Below are 20,110 nucleotides of genomic sequence, written 5' to 3' on the forward strand. Positions count from 1 at the left end.
TTAAGATTTTATAGCTGATTGTGGACTCTGTGACATAGTACAGTACTTCCAGAAATCCACATAATTTGTCCGTTCAAAGTGCTTAATGAGAAAGTATCAGGCCTTGTTCACACAGTAACACTGTCCTGATGCTATACAAACTGATACACATTGTAAATTTTGGCCTAAATATTTACTGGTTTTCCATCAACATTAATTCCATAGCGATTTTCATGAAGACTTTTAAGCAGGAGCTGTACCTACATGGGTTTTTTTTAACCAGTTTGATTGCTAACAGAAATTAAGTATGTATTTCCAAATCTCCATTCTGTGTATTCACACAAAAGTGCTGTTCTTGATAGCTACAAAAACGTCCCATAGATTTCCTATATAAAAGTATCTTCTAAGCTTTCATGCAAAATATACTTTAAGAGTCATTTGCCCTTGAGACTGTTTAGATAAAGAAAGACACATAAGTACAACATCATTCAGAAATCACTTCTTGAGAACTGATGGAGAATTGCAAGCACTATGCAAAGTTAAGAACAGGGTATGTTAGGCACTCTTACTTAAACAGCATTTAAAATACAAACCCCACCACAGCTGACTGAGCAGAATTGCAAAATGGAAGCTGACAAGAGATGTACAGCTTTTTTTCGTTGTTTTTCTAAAAGCTCCTCGCAGCAGGTTACCTTCTCGGGGAAAAGCAGTGGGGTCGAAATCCACGTGCTGCTGTGTTGGATGCGACCGCTAAAGCCTGGCCTCAGAGCAGCAGCCAAGAAGCGTCCTTCAGCCCTTTATCTCACGTCACAGCCTTCACACGCAACAGGCATTTGGAAATGGTTCACGTTAGAGATAGAAGATCTGTGACAGAGCTTCCAGCCCAGCTACCGCCCAGCCGGGTACCCGCACGCCCCGGGCTGTGCCGTGCGGAGCCGGCGCCTCCTCCCTCTGGTGGCAGGCGGAGCTGCTTGCGCAGCCCAGCGCCCATCTGCCCGCTGCCACGCCGGCGGGGGAACGCTGCTCACTTCGGCCTCTCTACAAATAAACAGGTGCCCCTCATCACAGAATAATTCAGGTGGGAAGAATTTCTGCTGGGATGTCGTCTAGCCCAGCCATCTGATTCCAGATACGGTAATTTCAAAGATCAAGTTGCACCAGCCCTCGTCCTGTGGAACTTTGATGTCTTCACGGAAAAGCGTTGTACGAGCTCCCCTTGCCCCTGTTCCAGTGCATGCTTATTCACTTTGCGATTATTTTCTTTTCCCACTTAGATTCAGCTGGGACCTCCCTTGCTGCAATCTGCGACGGTTGCCTATCCTCTTGCCAACAAGCGCTGAGAAGAGTCTCTTAGATTTGAACTTAAACCCAGCTCCAGGTGTGCACCTTACTGCTAACCTGACTTTGCCCTCATTACTATAGCTGCTGGATTTGGTTCAGGACTTTGCCATTAGACGATACTTCCAAAGGTAAAAAAGCTTATAAGGTACAGGTGACCTTTCAGAGATACTTATGTTTCTGAACCTATTGGGTGCTTTTCACTGCCTTTGTGGAAGTTTGCAGTTTGAAAACAAAGAAATACATGCAAAAATATGATCTCACAGTTCTACAAGACGTTAGGTTTGATCATCATTGGTTTTATCTTCCTTCATACCTTGCACAGAAAACAAAAAGGCCACATGCTTTTGTTTCTGATTCCATTGCAGAGAAATCACCAAGCCTCACAATGAAAATCCCCGCAGAGCTGTTGCACAAGTCATGTCTTAACTGGAACATGCTTTAGTCATCTATTGTCTAGTTCCCATTAACTGGAAAATAGAAACCCTCACATGACTTGGAATTCTGCTGTACATTGCTAATTTGGTGAACTTGGTATAAATCTTTACCATCAAGTGGACTGAAGAACCCTACATAATACAAATGTATACAGGTCAAGGGAAATGATACAAATGATACAAATCATGGGAAAAGACTATTTTTTTCTTCAGAAAATATCCTCTACCTAAACTGCAGCTTGAGCCAGAATAGGCCCATTCTTAATGCCTCTGACACGAAACTCTCCCAAATTTAATGTAAAGCAGCAAATAACAGGCTTAGATTAATTTTCCCATTTGTAGTCTAGTTCTCGCTCATGTTTCCTTGCCCATTTCCAACTTTTCCAATTCTCATATTCCTCTTCCAAAGTAATTAAATACTCCATAGCCACCGTGCAATTTCTTTTTCCTATTTTCTCTGCTTGTCAAGTCAAGTTTAAGCTCTGATTTGGTTTCTACCTAAAAATTCATGTTTCCTCATACCTCTGGGACAACTAAGCTCCTTGTTCAAGAACAATTTTTGCTGAGCCACTAAGCTTCTGCTTGGACTTTCAACAGCTCACCTTTTTGCAAATTCAGAATGTAACTGATTTTTAAAGCTGCCTATAGCCAAATTGTTCCTTTGGCTGACAGGCATGTTCCTTCGGTTCTTTTATTCCAATAGCCCTGGATGAGCTTTAGCAGCTGTTTGTGTATAATAATTCTTATAATGTGGCATTTGTGATGTATGTCCTTCCTGCAGAGTCCATCTGGCAGGACATTCACTTAATAAATATCTTCAGAGCTATTTTTATTGTCCAGCATGTCGTTACACAGCTGTCCCTCCCTGATAATAGCTACCCCTATGTTTATATCATCTTCTATTCACCTCGGGCATGGTTTGGAGCAAGCTGAGAAGCTAGAACATAAATGCAGCACTGACACTCACACCAGCTGCTGTCAGGGTGTGAGGGATAACAGTATGTGTTGGAACTGTTTCACTCTAGGAAGGCGTCTTCCAGACAGAGCAGTCTTGCTCATTTCACTACTACAGCTGGGAAAGCAGGGCTTTGCAAACGCTGATGCCTCCTGCAGCATCCATTTTCAACTGCTACTGGGTTTCTCCATACAATCTTTATACTCTACCAGCTTCTGGCATCATCTACCCTACATAACAGTCCTCTAGCCTTTGGCATAGGTACATGTGGGGAAATCAGCTTTAAAATCACATACAGAGAAACAGCTTAGGGACAAGCCACATTAATATAGTATTATAAATGCCACTTGTTGAGTATCCAAACTTGGTGGTTTACTTCCTTGTGAAATTGACATCTCCATGACTGTCATTTGAGCATTTCTTGAGCACAGATATCAGTGTTTTAATTAGAAACTGTTACAACATGTTAGGAAAAGCAAATCCCATGTATCAATATTTCTACTTGCATAGACCCAGCAATTATCTTAGCTATTGCAAATTAAATTCCATCTGTTTCTTTGATGGATCTCAGTATTTATTTCAACTCCTAAAATGGAGTGAGTTCACAGTTGAAGAGAGTGGTGATATGATGTTGCTTGGCTTAATCTGTTCAAACCAGCACATGTTTGCAACATGTTTCTCAGATAAGACCTTGCAAGAAATATTAATCTAAGCTTGGGAAATAAAAAATGTTACCAACCAAGTCAGTAAAAAACTTTGTTTTCTCATTTTAGTCTGTCTTCTAGGTGGCTGAAGCTGCCACATTTTCATAAACCTGATTTGCCCAGCATCCATGAAATATGAAGATTGAATGTTTCTCTTTGCAGATCCTGTCTTTATTTTCTGTGTTCTGAACAGAGAAAAGGCTTCGTCAAGCACATCAAGATGTCACCAAAGCTTTGTAACCACTAGGAAAGAAGCTATAGCAGAATGTTGCCTACAGCTGAAAGCAAATAGTGCCACAATGAAAGTAGATATCTTGCAGGATGAACATAAATTAGTATTGTGCTGGCACCCATCAATGACTCTTACCAACCACTGTTTGTACAAATACCGAAGTTATTGTGGATTCCCCGGCTCAATGCTCTACTTCTGCAGAATTAATTTCTATATAGTGTGGGAAGGAAAGGTATAGGTATCAAGTATCCAGCTTAACCTTAGAATCAAGAAAGACGAAAAGTTCTTGCCACCAGGTGGCAGAAGCTTCCCAGATAAAAATCACGCCTACGCTGTGATCTAGCAGAGCACCAACCGTCAGGACTGCCAACTGTTTCTGCGAACCAGGCTGCAAACTATCTTGCTTCACTCGAGGAAGTGTTTTTGTTTGGGTTTGTTTGTAGGTTTCTCCCCACTCCATAACAAGAAAATAAAAAGAAAAATATTTTTTAAAGCACTAGAAGAGATCACAAAAGCCTTGTGGACAGGAGAAGTTGTTGCCTTCTCAGTTTGGGAATTATAACTAAAAAAGTTTCCAGAAATAGTTTTGTTAAAGTACTTATGGGAAAATAAAAGTTTTCCCACTCTGGATTGATTCCTATATAAGCACCTTTTCCTATTTAAAAGCAGAATTCTCATAGCTCTATTTCTGCCACCTCCCATTCCAATTTTTCAGCGTGAGCAAAGCAGCAGCTGCCCTTGTGATCACCAGACACCCAAAGCCACCCAGGGCAGCATTATTTTTCAATTTTTGAGAAGGAGACATTTCAACCAGAAAATCATTATGAGGAAGAAGCTCCCAACCACCTTTAACTGAAAGCTCATCAGCATACTCCAGGATACTGGAGTCTAGGTGCTATTGATTTTCATTGTAGTGTTCTGCCATGTATTTAACACTTAAGCACACACACTCCCTTTTTTCCTTCTTTAAAACACCAGTGTAAAATGTAACCCCATGGAGAAAGCCAAGTCAGTCACTCTGAAGTATGCTGGTAAGCAGGACAGTAGAAACTTGAGAGTTGCCTTGTTTCATTGGGGGTTTTTGGTTGGTTGGTTGTTTTTCTGCTGGTTTGGTGGCTTTTTAGTTTGTTTGTTTGTTGGAGGTTTTTTATGTTGGTTGGTTGATTTTTTGTTTCCACAGAAGAGTTAAGAGACTTCCACGTACCTTTGTCTTTAGGATGTCTTTGTTAAAACAGAAAATTTGCCAAGTTAGGTTCTCTTTTTTTGTGAGGTACTTTATGATTTATAGAACGTATTATGATGCTTAAGAAAAGGTTTCTTTAATTGAGGTGCTTGATTCTATCAGAAAGGTTCTCTTCCCTTGCAGCAATGAAAGAAAGTCACCATGGAAACTTTTTGCGAAGCTATTAAAAGTGCAGCATGTACACTTAACATCTTCCTTTATGTACTAAGCAGCACTTGATGATGCAGTCTGGAATGACTAAGTAAAAGGGCTATTTTCACAGCATAAGAGCAGGATTTACTCAGGAGAGCTATTGCAGAACTTCATTATGCTTCAGAGCTGGCCAATTGAGAGTTTATCTTGATACAGAAAGGAGCACTAGGAAATGAACCAAACAAGTGATCTTATGTAAGCAGCTAGGTCAGGTCAATGCACACAGAGGAAAAATAGCTTTGTGAACCACCTTTAAATTAGGTTATGACCATAAGAAGTGTTGTCATAGAATCTGTTTTTCAAATCAGGATGGACCAAGCTCAAACTCCAATGAAGTTCTAATACCTTTTCATCTTTTTTCATCTAAGCACCAGCAAGTCTGGTTATTTGCTAGAGGGAGCAGTGCCCCTCCAGGGTGGTGGCCTGCTTCCAGCTTTCACATGGAATCACAGAGTGGTATGTCTCCTCAGACTGTGTACTGGGATCTGATTACCTTTCTCACAGAATCATATATGTGTTTACGAATATATATCACACACAAGGAGCCAAATCAAGGTATCTTGTTCTTTCATGTAAGGCTAAAATCCAAGATGTCACTCACATCACTTTGACCACCCACAGCTGACAAAAGAGCTACATACAAAACCACAGAAGCACACAGGAAGAGATATCTTGTCTTGAATCTGGTGATGCAATCCAGGACATTTCCTTATACTTTGCAGAATAAGCAAAAAGCATCAAGTAGCATCCTGTTTTGAGGGTTAGTATGGGTTGGCATCTTCTTGATCTAGTTTTATATATACCTGCCACCATTTTATGCCAAACAGTCTTCTCTTTCTGTAGCTCTATTCCAATATAATTTCTATGAGAGCTAAGATCATCATTTCTTAGCTGGTTAGTTGTAAAGGAATACTAAGTTTATTGAAAACTCTACCTGCCTTATCAAAAATTGAACTGCAGAAGAAAATCTGCAAAGTCTAGAAAAATGCTTTTGGCTGTTCAAATGGAGATGGTTTATTTTTATTATAAACTCTAGGTATGGCAAAAGTCATTTGTAGGGTGTTTATAATCATCAATAACTGCCATGCATCTGCCTGCCTATAAGGAAGGTGTGAAAAAGTCACATGAAGGATTTATCCCCACTGTAAAGAGCATTATGTGAAGGATTTATCCTCATACTAAGGAGGATCTATACTGTTGTGTATTTAAGTAGACCTGCCTCATCATGCCTGTGATGGAGCCAGTTTAGGAGACACAGAGAAGTCAATAGCTATTGGTTTACTTGAGTGAAGAGGCTGTTAAAATGCCCAAAGCAAATCCAATGGCATCACACACTTCAGTTTACATGAAGAGAGCAATGATATTTCTACACTGCTGCTTTTATTTATATGTGCAACTATGACACCCCTTACACAGAGAAGAGTCACTGTCTGACTCTTGTGTTCTTGCTGTTTTCAAGTTGTCATTATTTCAGGCATAGAATTGGTGGGACTTAGACTGCTAAGTATTTTGCTAAAGCTGAAAAAGTTTCACTGAAGGATTTCCTAACCATTTAATTCATCATCATGGTAAAAGATCTCTGTGGATATTTGCAGCATATTCTTAAGTAACTGGAATGTATTTTAACTGATTCTTTACCAAAAGTGAGGTGTTTTGCTAAAAGGTTTAAGACTAACAAATCAAAGATTGCTGAACAGTTCAATTTCAGTCTTCCTAGTCAGTTAGTCAGCTTGGATAGGTTTCTGCCAGTAGAGAGGTGTACCTCTCCTTGAAGAGACTCACTAGACTTTACAGAAAAACGTACTCAAGCGTTCCTGTCATGTACATATAGTTAACTTAGATAATCTCCTGTGCACATAAGCACATTAACAATTAAAAGATGCTTTTGCCTGGCCCAGTCGTACAGTGGTTGATATTTTCATGGCCAGAGTGGGACGGAGTGATTCTGTTCCAATCTTTCACCCAGGAGACTCAAACCTTAGAGAAGCTGAAGGTTTCCATTCTTAGGAAAGAGACTATGCAGGGCTGGAAAAGAATTGAATGTGGGATTTCACTATTTAGCCAATACATGCAGCGCAGGCAGCAAGGCCTCTTGGCACCTTCTCTCAACAAGATATAAACAAGCTCAGTATCACAACTGGAGAGGACTGCTACAACTCAGGTGCAGAGATTTCAGACTTACCACTGATTGCTTCCTAGGGATTGCATCTAGATAGCTCACTCAGTCTACTGAAGAGCACAGTATAAAGCTGCAGAACTCAAAGCCACAGACTGGATTTTGGGGGATAGATGCCTCTTTGCTTTCCTTTAAATGGATCTGAGATGTATCTTATGTTCTCCCAAGAGAGTGAAAAGTGAGACAGTAAGGCTTTTGCTCACTGTTATGCTTGAGTGCCTTCTTCCCACTCAAAATTCAAGAGGCTTGGAGAGCTAATCACAAGTATCAGAAAGCTGAACCATCGCTATCTAAACAATAAGAGTGATTTACAACATACCTGATGTGGTGTGCAATTAGGAGCTGAAGCACCCATTAGCAATCAGAAAAATGGACTAATTGATTTGTACTGACAGGGACTGAAAATGTTACAATATAAATGTAACCATCTCATGGTTTTGGGTTTTATTCCCCTCTATCCTTGTTCCTAAAGCTGACATTATCACTCTTTTCTCCCATTGTAAACCATGGGACTGCCAATTTATCCATAGAGGTTCAGTGCTGTCCTCTCTCAGCAAGACACCTCTGACACCTGTCAGCATGTGAGTCCAATGATTCCATTTAGCATGACATCAACTCAAAGGCACAACAGCATCTGGCTTCCAGTTCAGCCTTACTTCAGGTGATGTCCGTCAGATTTCTGCCATTCTTTTCCTCCCACGAGAAGTATTCAGTTTCCTTTATCTACAACCCCTTACTCATTTTTAAATGTTTGTTGTTTTAATCCAGTAAGGAACAGAGTTTCTAAAGAACAGCAGAATTTGTAGAGCTGAGATACTCCATGCAGCTCAATACACAGTGCATTAGTTGTTTCCAGTTTTCAGGTGAAACACTGTGAATATCGAAGTACCACACATACTGTGGATGCTCTCAGCAAATCAAACATTACACATTCACGTGCTATTTGTTGGTTGGTTCCATTCCAGATGCATTTGGACTGTGAATTTTCAATGATGGGATTCCTCCCTGTCAAAAATACACCATTTGAAGCAGTTGAAAAGTAGTAGAAAGAGGGAAACACAAGAAGGAATCTTTAAAAGCAAACCAACCAACCAAACGAACACCACCAAAAAGAAACCCAACTCTTGAATGTCACACTGACATGGTTTCAGAAGAAGTTTTCAGCAAAGCACATAAATTACTGCTGGAAATTGTTTCCCCAAGTAAGACCAGCCAGCCTCCTACACCAGCCAGCCTCCTACACCAGCCAGCCTCCACCTTAAGACAGATTTGCAGCATCTCAGTTTCCTAGTTAAAGCAAGCTGAATTTTTGTACCTTATTTAGTGCATATCAAATTCAACAGGTCGCTGCCACTTCTCATACAGAATATTCCCCTTTCCTCCCACTCCCTCAGACATATGAGTCTCACTGAAATCTGAAAACCACCCAAGGCCAAGAACCATGGGAGGTATCTGAAAGCCGAGGAGAAGGTGAAATGCCAGTAGATGGCACTCAGATCTGCAGCACAGCCCCAAAGCCTGCAGGTTCCCTGAACGTATTGTAAGGCAAGCAGTTGTCTGCGAGCCAAAGGCAGACCCCAACAAACAAACAGATCTGGGGGACTGGAAAACTTCATGCTGTCTGAGGCACTGTGCCAAAAGACAGCCAGGCTGTAGAAAACCAAGAGAACTGCATGTGGCATCCAGGCAGTCACGGTAGATATATTTTTCCACTGCAACTTAGACATCTTTCCCTTCCTGGCCACTTCCCACCTAAAAAGTAAGGGAGGAAATAAGGAGAAATAACGTCCATAACAGATTGTAAACAAGAGTATATCAGAGCAGGGTAAGGAAGGCAGCACTACTGCCCCTCCAAAAGATCTTCAAAAAAGTCACAAATCACGGCAATTCCCAGCTACTAAACTTTGTTCCAGAAATGAGTTCCTCTCCCCAGCCTTAGCCTCACATCCACAAGAGCCAGTGGTGGCCTATTCTAAGTATCTACGTTTGTCATCACTGCACCTATGCATGAATGAATGCAAGAAGCTGACCTGCATGCAAGAAGCTGACCTGCAAGTATATATCACTGTACACTGGGACTGTTATATTAGCCTAAACATTGTTCCCTCATTGCTATTTGTAGAGTCCACAGACTTGCTTAAGTAATATGAGGAAACAGACCAGTAAAACCAAGTTGAGTGCATTCTAAAACATACGTGTTCTCTAAGTAAGCATGAAGCCTGCACTAAGTCATTAACCCTTGATAACATTCTTTTTATTTTTTTAACCATATCTCTGTTCCCTGGTAGGAAACAGCTCCAAGATTAAACCTTCCTTTTTCCACTGCAGATACTCTTGGCATTATTGGACTGAATGTGATTTTTTTTTACACCTAGATCAACAACATCAGTGCATATTCATGTGCTAAGGAATTTGAGCAGATATTCAGGAAACAGTAGGACCCAGCTGCTGAATTTAAGGCTCCCCCAGGTTTCTGTGCTGGAAATAGCTATTCAGATTGCTTTATGATCTAATGGGAGCACATTGAAGACTGTGAAGCAAATAACAATCTTCTGTGATGAGAACTTGCTTTTGCTCTGCTTTTACCTTCCTTGGGAGCAATAATGTATGGACATGGATCTGATCAGTGGCTATTTTCTGATGGGTTCAGGTTACAGACAGCATTTGTTCTCTCTGCCACAGCTCGGAGTGGAGCTTGGAAAGCAGGTATGACAGCTGCAGATACAGGGACTAGTGTGGGAGGGGAGCAGAAGAGGAGGGGCTTGGGCAGCCTCATCCCCAGTCCTTCTGGCACAGACTTTTTTTTCTGCCACAAGAGCTTCTCCAGCATCAAATGCCAAAGCTGCATCTTGGATGAGACAAATTCCTTAGCCTTATTTTGCTAGTACCTGGAAAAATCTTCACCAGAAACAGAAAGGACAGAGCTTGGAAGAATCATCTGAAGAAAACTGCTCCCAAAGGAAAGACACCGAGCACTGGAAAACCCAAGCTTTCAGCATCTGGCCACTGATAACACAGACCTGTCTGGTGGCAGCCAGGGCTGCAGCTACTATTCCTTGCCTTCCAAGCAGCCTGGCTCCATGGAGGAGCAGAATGACAACTTTTTGCTTTCCCTTGGAGCCAACACCAGCAAGTGCAGCCTTGAGACTAACCAAACAGGGACACCAACATGCTGGTCAGAAACAACCAGGGGTGGCCCAGAGGTGGTGATTGTACCAGTGCTTTTTGGGTTGATTTTCTTTCTAGGAATGGTGGGAAACACGTTGGTGTTGGTTGTTTTGGGATGCCTTCGGCCTGGGGGACGCCCATCACGCAGTGCTACCAACACCTTCATCCTTAACTTAAGCATTGCAGACTTCTCCTTTCTGCTCTTCTGTGTCCCCTTCCAGGCCACCATCTACTCCCTGCCAGAATGGATCTTTGGTGCTTTCTTTTGCAAGTGGGTTCACTATCTGGCCATGGCAACAATGCTGGTCAGTATCTTTACTCTGGTGGCTATGTCTGTGGACAGATACATTGCTGTGGTCCATGCCAAACGTTCTCTCTGCATTCGCAGCAAGCGCAATGCTGCCCTCGGTGTGGGTGTCATTTGGCTGCTGTCTCTTCTCATTGCCATCCCTGTGGCCCAGCATCAGGCCCTTGTGAGCGGTCATCAGCAAGCACCCAATAGCTCCTTCTGCTGGGAGCACTGGGCAGATGGCTCAACAGCCAAGCGGATGTACAAGATTACCATCCTGCTGGTGGGATACCTCTTGCCTCTGGTGCTCATCACCTGCTGCTATGCCAAGGTGGGTGAGAGGGATGTGATTAATATATAAATTAAGGGAAAAATCACTTCCGGACTCTTGGTGGCTTGGATGTGTACACTCAAACTGGTCGATAAATAACAGTCCTTTCCTGGTGCAGAATACCTGCCTGTGGCAGGAGGAGGGGAGGGAAACAGAGATGAAGTTACCCTAGCTCAACAGAAATGATCAAACCTGCTAAACTGACACCATCTATGCAGAGTGTGTACAAAAACGGTAGTTTGGGTTTTTTTTGTTTGTCCATTTGGTTTGGTTTTTGTTGTTGTTGCTTTTGTTTGGGGTTTTTGTATGTTTGTTTGTTTTACATAAAGCTCAAACACTGTGTCTTGCAAAAATAGATCTTAGAATCAGCTTTATTGGGAAGAAATTTCTTCCTTTCCTTTTTGTGAATTGCTATTGCTCAAACTTTTGGTTTCCCCTGACAGATCTTTAGCATGTTTAGGACTGATAGGAAGTCTAGGAGTTGTGGTAGCATGCATATTAAATTCCCTGTGGATTTTAAATTTACAGCCTACTGTGGACTGCCATGGAACTGCCAAAGATTACACTTCATTGTCACTGCTCTATTGCAGGTCTACCATCTTGGAATAAAAAAGTGTTTTCGTGACATTTAAGTTCATGCTGCTTAATACAAAACTACATTACTTGCAATGCTACTACGTTCTGCTATCGTCAGTGCTAAGGACAGGGCAATGCACTTAGATTTAAGCTAAACATTATTAGACCTCAAGCTTTGCTTATCACAAGAAAAAAAACACTAGAGCTCTTAATGCTGGTCACTGCAGTTCCAGCAGTTGACTGGAAGGTCAGCTGCATTTGACAGAGGCCTTTTCTGTTCATTAATTGCTTTGGAAAATTTAATCTGTTCACTCCAAAGCTCAAAGAACACACATTGCTGGGTTACTGCCATGCTGTATTCAGGTTTTAAAAGCTCCATCTACATCTTGTTAACTGATAATTTACCGCAGTGCACTAACATTTATTATGACTCTTCCTCTGAAAAGAGAACCCAGTCTGACTGCCCCATTTGTTAGTGCTGTGTTCAGAAGCAGCAGGACAGTCACATCAGGGCACACTGCTGCCAGCCTGCTCTCTGCCTCTGTGCATAATCAGCCCACAGAATAAATGTAGATAATCTGAGGCACAAACTAACACTTAAAATACATGGAAAGCCTCCTGTGGATTTCAGAGTAGTGCCAGCTGAGATTTTAATCTATGCTGAACTACATCTTCTAGAAGCACAGCAGTTTTAACACTTCTTCCAAACCTTGTTTATGAAGGAGAAAAGACTGTGGAGGGCTCGGAATTAAAAGTCTCAAAGCATTAAATTCACCTTTGGCTGAACTCATGATAAAACAATGATTTCAACTTTTGGTGTTTGTATGAGAAGTTGAAATACTAATATAGGGAAATACATTTTCCATTCAATAAACTGCTCCTTTCCCCCCACACAGGTTTTATATCACCTCCATACGAAAGTAAAGAATATTTCCAAGAAGTCAGAGAGATCAAAGAAGAAGGTAAGTATCTTTGGTTCCATCTGCACACCGACTATAATATGATCTATATGTCAGGTTTCTAAAACAGTGAAGATTTTCTAAGCTCCATCCACATACTGTCATTCATGTAGACGTCTTTCAGCTCAGGCTCAGAATCCACGTTGACAGTCTGTTCTACTTTTATAGACACAGTACATAATGATGCCATTATTGAAATGCTGTGCTGATCTCATATGTGCCTGCTGAACTGCCTTTTGATTTATTGTGTTAGAACAGAATCCCATAAATATTATCTCTTTACGTTGGCGTCCAGTAAGGTACTCAGGCTGTGAAAACTGTCAGGTATTTTGAGTACACCTCAACAAGTTGAAAGAAAAAATACACAAAGAACTCTGAAGTACTTTAGTTTTGTTGCAGTTTGCATCTAAGAGCTTTCTTAACGTTTGCATCTCAGTGGGTGGTGAATTCAGATTCCTTAGCAAGCCAAAGAACATGGCTATTCCTGGCTCAAGCTGCATGAAATAAGCAGAATTGCAAATATTTACTGGGAACTACATGAAAGATTGAATTATACTTTTTCTGTCTAAGAATTTTAGCATGAATAAGCCATAATTAATAGACATTTACAGGTAGTAAACTAAAATAGTAAAGCTCACTGACTTCAGTGATGCAACACCAAACTTACCCAACGTGAAAGGGAAAATACTATTTCAGTCAGAAATGTTTTAAGTACTGAGTGAAACTGTAGGCTATATGGCTAGTCAAAGATAGGAGTCAACAAAATATTACCATTAGGTGCTAACAGGACAGTCAGGTCAGTGACACAACAAGTGTACAACTCACATCAGCAGAGTGTGCACCTCGAAGCAGATGTGACAGCCAGCGGAGACTATTAGGGAATGCTTTCATTTGCTGTCAGCCAATTCACTGGCCAGTTTCAGCAGCTACCTGCCACATTAGCACAACTCGACAAGATATTGCCACGATTCTGTCTGTGACAAATGTCATTACAGCAAATGTAGCTATTAGATTGAAAAGTATGTAAAACAGGGAAATTACTTTGAAATTGCTCTAGCAGAAAACAGACACTAGCAGCACAGCTGCAACAAGCTACAGATATTTTGAAACACAGAGGCACTTCTGTGCATGACAAGTTGTGTCCAGTCATTTATTTGTTAGCATTACAGGACACCTGTATGTAAATCTAGATCACTCATAAGATGAGGACTTCAAAATTTTCAGCAGGCTGCAGCTATACCTCATAATAACCTGATCCAGTACCTCCCTTTCACCTGAGAGACTTACTGCAATAGACACAACAAGGTATGTCTTTAAACATAGTGTGGCCACCTCACCAGCATACAAAGTCAAGATCAACCTACTGAGGAAAAAGCTGAGGTGCTTTAGGAAGTTAACTGGGCATTTTAGCAGCTATAGTAGCATTTAAACTAAAACTTTCAGGTGTATCCTCTGCAATATTGAGCTACAGCTTTAATGGTCTGGATTGTGCTGCCTCTAATTGATTTAGAGCCGTTACAGAGATCCTGCCAGTCCTTCATGGCTATTAATCCTGACCAGATTTAACTAGAGAATTTAGTTTCGACTGGTTCATTACATTCACTAAGATACACAAGTCACAAGATCTGTGACTAATAATGGTATCATTCCGTAAGTGGTCTCATACATTGCCTGTAAGGACTCAACTCAACTGCTATCTGCAATATCTCACAACACAAGGCAACAATAGAAGTTACAGTGCACCACTCACAATATTTCTTAAGTCCTAAATGCTAGGCATCCCCTTCAGCAGGATCTGAAGGCCTTGCTGCTGTCTCCTGGATAACATTGCCGCAGGATATATCTGGGGTCTCAGTGTGGGTTTCACTCTGTGCATTAGGGAAGAAGTTTAAGACTTCTTGGAGGCTTAGGCTGAAATTCTGCAGGATTAACTGAGACTGTGCTTGCAGAAGAGATACATGACTGTTTCTCCATTTGTGCAGTCACACTAGCTGCACAAGTTCGGCAACCTTAAAACTGAGATGGTGTGATGGTGCAGGATCCCTCTCTGCAGTTTTAGATAATTGTTTCTTGAAGCTAGCCAGCAAAATGACATGCTGAGAAATCTTGTGCACCCCACTACTTCAAATAAAGTACATTTCAGTTCTGCTGCTTTCTTTCTGCATTATGCAAAGTACAGCAAGTCTATGATGTGACTCCAAAGAAAGTTAGCAATTCCCTGGGACAGTGTTGAAAAGTGTTTCATAAGAGCCCAGCCCTAGGAACTCTGAATGTACATTTGGAGTAAATAAGATGATTTAACAATGGAAATTAATGCAAACCAAGGTCTGTTCTGATGATGAAATGGCCCTGTGGTGTTTTCCTGGCCTCTGGCACCAGGGTTCCTTAATGTTTACAAAGTTTTGTCTTGTAAATCTTGAAAGAACAAATAACAAGATTTGCAAATTGAACAATCCAAAATGCTTTTTCCAGTGCAGTAATGTTTCTGGGGATGTGAATGTCACAGCTGTTTTGCAAGCTCCTTTGAAAGGACAGTAGGAGCTGTGGAACCTTGAGGCTAAAAGTTCCAATTAACAGAACAACTGAGCCATTTAAAGCTATTTAACTATGCTTTTCTGGTTTTTTTTAGCTACAATAGAAAAGTGTATCATGCTTACCTGGTGGAAGAGGAGTGTCTCCTGTTTTGTTCTACTGTTGCTTTCCCAATAATTCCTAAACATTTGTCTTATTAAAAAAATCAACAAAAAACTCCTCTTCTAGCACTGTGTGAGAATCAAGCTCTTCATAAGCCTACATCAGCTCAAGGCATTGCTCCAAAACTGTAATGGTCAGTTCAAAGTACATCTAGGAAGTTGCTTGTTTTCTTTCTCATCTTACACATTCACTGCCTTACATTACCTACATGCAAAGTAGGTATTCGTTGCTCCCAGAGCTAAGCACACACACATACAGACAGAACTCATTTGGGACACTCCCTGGAGCACTTCATTTTGAAGGTCATTCAACAATTTGTGGTAAAACACAGAATTTCTTCAAGGCAGACATATTCTTTGATGATCTCAGCCAAGAGAGACAAACAAAAAGGGCACTGCAGCTGCCTTTCTATATGCTGATCCTTTTCTTTAGCTTCTGTTCCCACGAGGGAAGGTTTTCACAGACTTAATGAATGCAATGTTCAAGGCCTTGTCTGGAACTCTAACAGCAGTAAGCAAATGAGCATGGGAGATCCTGAGATCCATCTAGCAAAAGGATGTTAGTCAGAATCAAAACGCTGAAAGTTGTTTTGCTAGCAAGAGCCCAGGGCTACAGGAATAGAGAGCATCATTACCAATTAGTGGATAATAAGAGTATCATCATGCTCATAGGCATCTATGAATTACAAAGTTAATAAGTATAAAGGACATCAAGAGAGGAGATTAGTGACATGGTGACACAATGAGAGATGTGCCGATGAGCAGTTAGAACACTGCAATCAAGCTACTTGGAAATGAAGGGTCCATTCTCTTAGCTCACAACACAGGGGCACCACAATGAACTAACAACAACTGAAAATCTATTTGCTTCAATCTTCATGACAGCAAATTGCCACCTCTGGTTGCCAGAAAGAAATGACAGAATAATGAAAAAAGAACTATTTCAGTGTGGTTTCCAGAGCACTGAAGAGTCATACTACACTCAAGTGTAATAAAAAAGACCAAAAGATAGAGAGGAGTGCTTCTGAAGTCATTAACAGATTCATTTGCTGTCAAGCAAAGCAAGCTGCCGCCCATACTTAAAGTTAGTTAAGAACAGGTATGGCAATTTTTGAACCAGCTCTTTGAAACACTGGGCATTTGTTACTAAGATATAAGCATGTTTCTGGAGATCAAATTATGCTTTGGTATCTTTCTGTTAGAACTTTACAGGAAGATAGAAAAACAATGTTTTCAAATGCATCAAAGGGAGTTTGGATTTGTGAACAAAAGGAAGAAGAACCTGGCAACAGGAGGAAGAAAGTAACAGTTTTCTTACTTTGCTCTTTGACTTAAAGAGGGACTTGGAGCAAAGGTAGGATCTTCACTTCTGTCTTCAGAAAACAGAGGATCATAGACCCTAACGCCACAAAAATTGTTTTCCTAAGAAGCTGTTAGGTACCTCCAGCAGTACATTGGTAGATTGTGCTAAGCCACATGTCTTTCCTGGGCATTGACACAATGTATTGGCAGTGTCTAAAAGCAAAAACTTAGGGCACCCTGAGTCACCGCTTTTTGGCCAAGCCTTCACTACAGTAAAAGTACAATATACAGCTACTGATTCACTGTACAGCTTATGCATACTTAGTTTGTCAGTATGAGCAGAAATGCACTCCATTATTTTGTGGAGCTGCATGCAAGACTTCTCAGAGTATTAAGAGAGTTAGATGATCAAGTAGTGGCCATTGCATGTGTCTACCACGGACTCACCAAACTCGGGATATGAATGAGAAGGCCAGTGTTAGCTGGGCACAGCTAGATCAACAGCAATCCATTTGCTATGCACATTATCGTAACCCACCAAATAAACTCACACAGCACAGAAGTTACTTGAATCAGTCCTCTGCAGCTGATCATAGTCTATAATAACATTAGTCTTAACTACAAGAGAGTTACCACATTGAAAGCTAAACGTAATGTTTTGTTTATGTTGCCTCCATCTTAGCTAAATATTCCCTAACTTGAAAGAGACATGAATTATCTGTATTATTGCCCTAGTATTTTCCATTTTGTCTGTATAATCCAATAAATGGACCACAGAAATGGCCTTGTGCTGATACATAGCAACTGCAAATCTGTGTTTTAATGTCCAACTTAGCATTAAATATGCTGTTCGTTACTTCACAATAAAAGGACAAAATCTCAGTATATATTCCTTATTCAAAAGAATAGGGGGTTGTAGCCCCCTAATTTAAGCAGAAGGATGCTGTTAAAGTTGCCTTTGTAACAAGCCTAAGCTATTTAACAGAGAGAAGGTAAAAAAAGCACGATTATTGCTGGTGAAAGCCAATGGTGGGATCTGTTCATTAAATTTTTTTTTACTACCCATCCTACCACATTGGCAAGCTAGACCTCACAATACCAGTTTGTGCCTTTAAGTTCCACCAACTTCTAAGCACACCAAAATATTTCTGAAGACAGCACCTGATTCCCAGTTTGAGGATACTTGGGAGCTAGGGTTGTTCACTGGCATGGGAACATATTTTGTCACCTCATATGTCAGACTGTATTCCAGTTGACAAAGTAAGGAAGCACCTGCAATATGCCAGGTACAGAGATCAATCTACAGGTTACTGCCTTTCAAAATTAATACAAACTACCAGTTTGTGCCTTTAAGTTCCACCAACTTCTAAGCACACCAAAATATTTCTGAAGACAGCACCTGATTCCCAGTTTGAGGATACTTGGGAGCTAGGGTTGTTCACTGGCATGGGAACATATTTTGTCACCTCATATGTCAGACTGTATTCCAGTTGACAAAGTAAGGAAGCACCTGCAATATGCCAGGTACAGAGATCAATCTACAGGTTACTGCCTTTCAAAATTAATACAAACTTAGTTGAGAGACCTGCTGGATAGAAATCCTTTTCTTTTTTTTTTTTATAACTTGTGTTGTAATGTTTTGTCTGCACATTCCAGTTTAGATATTTTGATGTTAGACATATGTAAGCCTGAAACTTTATAACACTTCATCATAACAAACATAGTGATAGAATGCTAGAGTGCTTCAAAATTCACTTGTATCACAGACTCACTTGGTCACTGTGACCATTTAATATGTGACCTTGTCTTTTCCAGACAGCACAGACAGTTCTTCTTGTGGTTGCTGTGTTCCTGCTCTCCTGGCTGCCACACCACATCATCATGATGTGGGCAGAGTTTGGGCAGTTTCCCCTGAACAACATCTCCTTCACTTTCCGCATCATCTCTCATTGCTTAGCCTATGGGAACTCTTGCATCAACCCCATCATTTACGCTTTCCTCTCAGAAAACTTCCGCAAGGCCAGTCGGCAAGTCTTCACCTGCAAATTCTTCCTGCGCCCGCTTCCCACTGAGAAACTGCCCAGAATACGTATGGAGAACTTCTCTACCACTCACTCCACCATTAACCTATAAATCTGGCTAACAAATATATTTCAGGAAGAAGAGGAGGGGAAAGAGTGCTACCTGGGAGAAGTGCATTTATTTGCATTTAAAGGACCGGTGCAGCCTGCAAAAATAGAGGAGGATGTTTTTTTCCATCTGGCTGTTAAGACACTTGACACAGCTTGTCCTAGGGTACCTTGCTAGACACTGGGCTGTGTACAACAGAGGTATCTGAAATGTCCATTGTAGCATGCACAAGAGGAAACATACCTGTAGTTGTTATATCCATAAATCCTAAAGTAAGTTACACAGAAAGCAGAATATATAGAGAGACCATTTAATTATGTGTGTAGTTATTAGGATGCAAATAATGAGTGATGTGATGAGAGCATTGAGAAGTAGATTTTTTTGGGAAACAAGTCTATGAATATGCCTTTGTTTCTTAAAGAGGTTTGACCATTGATGAGCTACGTGTATTTTTAGCTCACTAGCTGTAATAGAGTCTCTCAATGACCCTGAAGGCTTTGCTGTAATATATACATAGTGAGTAGTATCATGTGTCACTAACGTGACTGGCTGCATTTGGTGGCATTGTATCACTGCCTATATCCCAGGACCTAAATGTCCCTGTGCTCCTGAATGTAACTACTGTTGTTAATCACTGCCTCTAGTAACTGTCTCTGTGAGCAACAATAGGAAAGTGATATTTCTCATCATATGTTTTAAATAAACTGTGGTTTAGTACTGTTTACAAAAGACTTTATTGGTAAATACAGTGTTCTCTGAGAATATCTACCCATAGCTTTTTATAGCCACTTTACTATGTAAATGTCAAAAGGTTTTGGGTCTGGGGTTATTTTTTCTTATCAACAGTGCCCTAGCAACAACCAGTTTAGAGCATTTATACTGAGTTTGTCAAGGTTATTATCTGTAGATATATAATATGCATTTTATTTCAAAATTAAAAAGCATGTCTTTATGCTTTTCAGAAGAACTTTATTATTTCACTGTCTTGTCAAATTTGAACACATTTTCAAATTATGTGATGGCTGAGATGGAGGCAGCTGGAAATTGCCAAGTATTAAAACGTCTTAAATTGTAGTCAAGAAACTTCAAGTATCTCATTTAGGTTAAGGCGTCTACAGTTAAAGGAAGCTGCTTCTCAGCAGTTTGGAAGACCCAATATAAAAGGAGCTGCACATTAACATTATCCCAAGATTCCTGTTAAACGATTTACCCTACATTAACATGTAACATGATACATGAATTGTAAGCTTCCACCTGTGGACATAAAAATGCCTGGTCTGTAGTTAAATGAACTGCAGATGAGAGGCACATAGTCCAGTGCAGTGAATGGGATCAAAATCTAAGTTTCCAGTCTCCGAGTGAATCACTCTTCCACAGCACTTCTCTAAAACTGAAGGATTTCTTAC

General features: G+C 40.7%; 2 protein-coding genes across 4 annotated transcripts in view; one reads left to right on the forward strand and one right to left on the reverse strand.

Annotated features, from left to right (window-relative positions):
* The window catches only part of LOC135184546 (dipeptidase 2-like), a 41,403-nt gene that overhangs the window by 18,223 nt on the left and 3,070 nt on the right, over window positions 1-20,110 (reverse strand). The window contains exon 1 of one of the 3 annotated variants that reach the window (XM_064160413.1): window positions 672-1,482. The exons of 1 other annotated variant lie outside the window; for it this stretch is intronic. The gene's annotated coding sequence lies outside the window, so the exon portion shown is untranslated. One more of the 3 variants, XM_064160415.1, reaches the window with a different exon arrangement.
* On the forward strand, window positions 10,337-19,363 carry LOC135184547 (galanin receptor type 1-like). Its single transcript, XM_064160417.1, has 3 exons — window positions 10,337-11,044; window positions 12,517-12,582; window positions 18,390-19,363. The coding sequence occupies exons 1-3, from the start codon at window positions 10,337-10,339 to the stop codon at window positions 18,705-18,707; spliced, it is 1,092 nt and encodes a 363-aa protein (XP_064016487.1). The 3' UTR covers window positions 18,708-19,363.

Source organism: Pogoniulus pusillus, chromosome 20, assembly GCF_015220805.1.
Source record: "Pogoniulus pusillus isolate bPogPus1 chromosome 20, bPogPus1.pri, whole genome shotgun sequence".
Classification (NCBI taxonomy): Eukaryota; Metazoa; Chordata; class Aves; order Piciformes; family Lybiidae; genus Pogoniulus; species Pogoniulus pusillus.